At 39.8% G+C, this 6,194-nt stretch overlaps 1 protein-coding gene across 1 annotated transcript; it reads right to left on the minus strand.

Annotated features, from left to right (window-relative positions):
* Window positions 1-215: 215 nt before the first annotated feature.
* LOC123042467 (ras-related protein Rab11D) lies at window positions 216-5,860 on the minus strand. Its single transcript, XM_044464914.1, has 2 exons — window positions 5,524-5,860; window positions 216-958 (listed from the first exon to the last, which is right to left on the minus strand). The coding sequence occupies exons 1-2, from the start codon at window positions 5,733-5,735 to the stop codon at window positions 520-522; spliced, it is 651 nt and encodes a 216-aa protein (XP_044320849.1). The 5' UTR covers window positions 5,736-5,860; the 3' UTR covers window positions 216-519.
* Window positions 5,861-6,194: the final 334 nt, after the last annotated feature.

Consider the following 6,194-nt stretch of genomic DNA (forward strand, 5'->3'; position numbering starts at 1 on the left):
ACATGTGTATTATACATTCATATAAACATGTTGATTTGTTTCCAGAACTTTTTGAAACTTTAAAATAACATTTTGGCACAGTTCAAAAAATAGGGCTCCAATGCACCCGGGTTCGAAGTGACTTTTTGATTTTGTAAGCTCCGTCCCATTATATAATAAAACATCTTTCAAGCTAAGAGTTTTTTTTTCTTCTCCCGTAGCAACGCATCAGCATATGAGCTACGTAGTATATAATATATGTATAACATTACATAAAGGCTTGACGGTGTTCTGAGTCATACACGGCAATTGATAATCAATCCCACGGCTCGGACCTATGAAAAGGGACTTCATCTGCTCACTCCCTAACCTCATAGTCAGTGGAGATGAGTGCAAAATCTTGCTCTGCCACCGACCCCATCCGTCTCACCAAATGAACCAATACTTGAAACCTAAGACTATCTCAGTAGGGATCTATATCCAGACAGCGTGAATATTCTCAAAACACACACAAATCCAACAAATCTGGTAGCAGAGAGATTACATAGAACTGCAGCACTTGCTCTTTGGGATCTCCTGTGCTGGGCCTGGGACAAGAACCTTCTTGCCGGCCAGCGGCGGCGCAGCACCATTGGCCTTTGGGTCGGTTACAATGTTCTTCTTGCTGTGGATCTTGAAGATCTCTGACAAGACAGTCTGGAAGGCGCTTTCGACATTGGTGGCCTGCAGCGCGGACGTCTCCAGGAAGAAGAGGTTCTCCTTCTCAGCAAACTCTTTGGCATCCTCAGTGCTAACAGCCCGCTCATCTTCAAGGTCGCTCTTATTGCCAACCAGCATGATGACAATGTTTTTGTCTGCATGACCCCGGAGTTCCTCCAGCCAGCGAGGTATGTGGTCAAAGCTCTGGCGCTTGGTGATGTCATAGACTAGCAGAGCTCCCAAAGCGCCTCTGTAATATGCGCTCGTGACAGCTCTGTACCTGCGGTCATTGAAACAACCAGCATGTGAAGTTGGTAACTGGGCGTACAACAACGTTGAGCAAACATATCAAATAGTAGGACACTAAAGCTTCACGCCTTAACTAGAGAAAACCACAAATATTTTCTCCAACTCAACCAGCTAGGAATGTTGCCTTTTCCTACCCAGAGTTCACAACTGCATGTGTAGTACAGTTCTCTAAAATATAACATCCAACTATAGACCTTGTAGGACGCAACCTATTCCACAGAATACAAGTGCAAAAACCAGACACGGTTTAAATAAGATGGAAAAAGTAAAAGCAGCCAGAAACAACAAAGCTCTGGTGGCAAAAAAAATAGATACGTAAGCAGCACATGACCTGGTTTTAGAGAACAAGTTACAGGAGGAAAAGCTAGTGAAAGCATTTGAATAAAACATTGCAAGTAGTTGTTCATTCTCGTAGCCTACAATAGGAAAGCATCTGAGAACACCCAAAGAAATTGCTACAAGTAGTTGCCCAATTTTGGAACTTTGAACTATATAAATTTGAGGGTAATTATGCTTGTGCGCAGTTCAAGAGATCAGTGGCAGATAAAAAGTGGGTAACTGACAATGGGCTACACGCTTGCGTGGCTAGACAATTTAATATATATTGTTATATATATTTTTCTTTAGAAAATGTCATGCAATCAACCATCATTCAAAACATATTTGAAATGAATGTCTCGTGGAAACATGATCACACCTCAATGGTAATATTGATGTTAAGTGCACCAGCTTGTTATGATAAACATGACCAACATAAGACCAAGTGCATCATGTTTATCTTCTTACTAATAGTTTTTTGATGAAATTTTTACTAACTACTCTCCTACTTGAGCCTCATGATCTTTCTGTGTCCACCCACCTCATTGGATTTGTCAAACTTGGATTTGTTATGATGATTTTCAATTGTTACAGCGTCATGCATCTATATGCTTCCTCCCTAGTTAATCTTAGACTTAACTCTATGTCAAGTGACCATCTATTCTCAAATATGTATTTGACAATAAATCATCTCACTTTCATCACTGACTGTTCTTTCTCATATTGTCTATGCTGTTTTGCATTGACCTTTTTTAGCACAACTGAAATGTCCCATTGCATACTTCCATAATTCATTGTTTAAAAGTTATTTGCTTGTTTTTCAAGTCCCTCTCATCATAGTTTTTTTCCTAATCATGCCCCTGTTTTTGCGTATTTCTCCTACCCATACATTCAAGGTTATTATCAGTCAGCCTCCTCACCTCATTTCAGCACCTTCTGGACTTAAATTTAGGCTGATGTTCATCATATTGCTAGACATGTCAAACTGTTATCTTCCAAAAATACAATTATAAGTGCACATTCACTGGGAAAAAAATGAACATCTATCTCACTCCGCTTCGAATTAAAATCTTTATGTGGTTCGTCCATAAAGAAGTCATTCTGACCAAAGATAACTTGGTGAAAAGGAATTGGGTTGGTAACTCCAGGTGCTTTTTTTGTGATCAAAATGAATCGATTAAACACCTCTTTCTCGAATGTCCTCTTGCAAAATTATTATGTCGATCAATTCATATAGCTTTTAACATTCATCCCCCAAGGAGCATAAACACGTTATTTGGGACGTGGCTTAATGGAGTGGGCATACACATAGCTAAACATATTCGGATAGGAATATGTGCACTATTCTGGGCTATATGGAACACTAGGAATAATATGATTTTTAATGGGACAAAATCCACTAATTTTTTGCAGGTTATCTACAGAGCTACAGCTTGGATCCATATGTGGTCGTTACTCACTCATGTGGACTTTAGGGAGCTTTTGGTTATTGGGTGCAACCGCTGGGAGACGGTAGCACGGGCTATCTTCAGCCGATTTGGATGGCGAGCTAATAATAGGCTAGGTGTGTAGGCATTGTAGCTTGTTCTTTATCGCCGGATGTGGCACTTTTCAGTTCTATATCACCGGATGTGGCACTTTTTAGATTTATTTTTTTGACTTCTGCTCAGATTATGAGCTTCTTTGGACCTTAAGACTTTGTTACGTTTTTATTCAATAATATGGCTTCATGCATCGATTGATGCAGAGGCCGGGGGTCATCCTCCTTTTCAAAAAAAAAAACTTAAAGCCACCATTGTGTCCGCCTTAGCAATAAAGACAAATACTCCCCCCGATCCAAATTAATTGTCGCAGCTCTAGTACAACTTTAGTATACTTTGTACTGAAGTTGTACTAGAGCTACGCCAATTAATTTGGATCGGGGGGAGTATATGATTTGCTATTTGGCAATTTATACGATGCAATACTTACTCTGCCCACGTAATTAGATGGCGTTCAACATATTGGCATGGTTTCCAATATGCATCTTTTACCATTGGTTTTGCAGCCACATGCTACTAAATAATTAAAAAAACATTATTAATGATGAATGGTACTATGAAATTTTACTTTGCCAATATGTTTTTTCTGTATCTGTTGGTAGTCCAACTTAAAACAAATCGACCACGCACATTCTTGGAAGCCAAATACTTTCAAACAAGGGGTGAAAATATGTGAAAGCCATATGTTTACGAACCCATAAGTACCCTAAACCTACGTACAACATGTTTATTAATTGCTGACTTAAGTCATGATGTCATTACATCTAGTACATGCTGGATCTAATTGGTTCTATTGGTGGCTCGCTGCTGGTTTTGTTTGTTTATTACTATTATATAGGACTTCTCAAAAAAAATTGTAGCTCAGAGATGTGTACATAGTTTGATTTTAAATCTCTAACATTATAATTAGGACCCACCATAACAGTCGATGTAGCAGATAATTTGGTCTATGGGGACACGTGTGGTGGCTTGTTTGCCCCTTGTTTTAATAATATAATAATAATAGATGAATTGGAACTTAAAGACCATATCAGGAAAGTAAAGTACAAACACAGCTAAAGGAACTAAACGAATTCAAGAGACAAATCCCAGAAATTATAAACTAAATATTTGTACCCCAAGTCTCCTGATTGGAAATCACAGGAGAGATCTAAGTCGCATTTTTTCAACTTCAAGAATAAATTATGCCTTAGTTTTGGCTCCACTGAAATATTCAAGAATAGCATTAATTTTTAAAGAAATAAGCCATAAATTATTAAATTTAATGCAACACTTGGTTTTTTCCACAAATAACAATGTAACAATGATACTTTAGTTAATTTCACTAGTATGTCAGTCCAACAGCTGTCAACTGGTTGCACACTATCATAAATAACTAACTCAGAAACAGGCATATCAATGTTTTGGCTCATTCACAAAACATATCAGATTGTTCTTCTAGAAGTACAAGCACTTTGGCCACCCTTTTTCCATGAGATCATAGAGGGGAATGAGCGTGGCATGACCTTATTATTTGCAATTAAAGAATCTAACTCAAATGAGTAATGAGTGAGAGACGAGTCACCAAGTTAATGACTGTAAGGTAATCAAACGATCACATGTACACACGTTTGATTTGCAAATCAACTTTGCTGCTCCTGTCTAATCAAGAATATTAACTGGATAAGGACTGGTAGGTTCGTGAAAATTTGTTAACTTGTTTCTCAAGCACGATCTAATGCTTTCAATAGAAAAATGTCATTCGACATCACTGAATAGGATACAATGAGGATTCACATGCCATGAGAATGTACGAGACTCTTTTCCATCAACAAACTTAAAAAAAGAGGATGTGCCAAAAACTCTAGTGACTCATGTGCAACAGTACCAAGTATTTGCACCTCAAAAGTGAAATAATCTTCTATAAACAAATTTAAATTAAAGACAGAGATAATAGGGGAATACTTTCTTCAACTAAAAGAACAGATGTAGCTGATAAGGCAAAGTATCATACATTTTCAATGTTAACCCATCCTATATTCCTATTATTCCAACTTGACTAATGCCAAATATATTCATCACCCATTCAACCAAAAGATTGTATCTCACAAGTCACAAGTAACAGACCACTTAAATACATAGAATATCCAATAAAAAATCTTGATTACCACCCATACCTTGCTAAATTTGACACCATTTACCGAAGCTGTTTTATTTAGTAGTAAATTTTCCATTCCGTGCTTACAAAATCTCATCTCCATCAATCCAACTAACAAGGCACACTTAATCTTAGCGACCAGACTTCAAGCTCAAGCATCGCATGGCGGATCTATGGTCTGTATCAAATTACCCTGCCCATTTGGCAGAGTGCAAGGCAAATCATCCACTTCAACCACGGTGGAGTAGAGATCTGCCATTTTAACAACCGTACGAAGGTATGGTGTACATCTATAGTGACCAAGACATTCTACAGAGCATAAACGCACAAACAAGGTAGCGATATAAAAGTAACAAAAATTACGGACTAGTCTGAACCATAACACAAGAGCGAACTGTGTTAGCTCACTACTCGGCACCAAGCAAGCCACACAGCGAAACACTGAGAAATCCTCAGGGAAATTGCCATGTCATGGGAGGGGGCAGATCTAAGCGAAAAGATGGGATGAAATCGAAGTGCAGGAGAGCAGTAGGTTCTTGCCTCTCCTGGCCGGCGGTGTCCCAGATCTGGGCCTTGACGGACTTGTGGTCGATGACGAGCGTGCGCGTCTGGAACTCGACACCGATGGTGGCCTTGGAGTCGAGGCTGAACTCGTTGCGCGCGAACCGCGCCAGGATCTGCGACTTGCCGACGGCCGAGTCCCCGATCAGCACCACTTTAAACACATAGTCCACCTTCTCCCCGCTCGCCATCGTCTTCGCTCGTGCAGAACGGCGGCGTTGGCGGCAGCCGGAGGACTGAGCGAGCGAGGCGTGTAGGTCGTGGAGGTGAAGTGCGCGTGGGCGCAGCGCTGCGTGTAGTTTGGGGTTTTGATTTGAGTCGAAGCGAGGCCAATTTTCGTGTTGAGTCAATTACATTGGTGGTGCCACAACTTAGCGTAAATGGTTACTTTGATGATAAAAGTTATGACGTACATTGAAATAGTGCAAAAATTTGATATTAACGTACAAATACGATGCTTATCTCATTTATGTATGGAGTAGGTGCTTACTAAGCGTGTGGGGCCCGCTGTCAGCCATTGCACCAAAGAGAAGGGGTGCGTGGCCTGATTTTTTGGAAAACACTCTCGAAATATTTATTTTCAAAAAAGCCCTGTCGACGTGGGAGTGGCAATTTTTTTCACCTCTATGAGGAGTGGGTCCCATCTGTCA

This window comes from Triticum aestivum, chromosome 1A (assembly GCF_018294505.1).
Source record: "Triticum aestivum cultivar Chinese Spring chromosome 1A, IWGSC CS RefSeq v2.1, whole genome shotgun sequence".
Classification (NCBI taxonomy): Eukaryota; Viridiplantae; Streptophyta; class Magnoliopsida; order Poales; family Poaceae; genus Triticum; species Triticum aestivum.

Excerpts from the sequence above, each read along its gene's own strand:
- LOC123042467 (XM_044464914.1), bottom strand. The coding sequence starts at position 5,735 with ATGGCGAGCGGGGAGAAGGTGGACTATGTGTTTAAAGTGGTGCTGATC. Across the intron at positions 959-5,523 it reads GACACCGCCGGCCAGGAGAG|GTACAGAGCTGTCACGAGCG; the intron begins GCAAGAACCTAC and ends CAATGACCGCAG.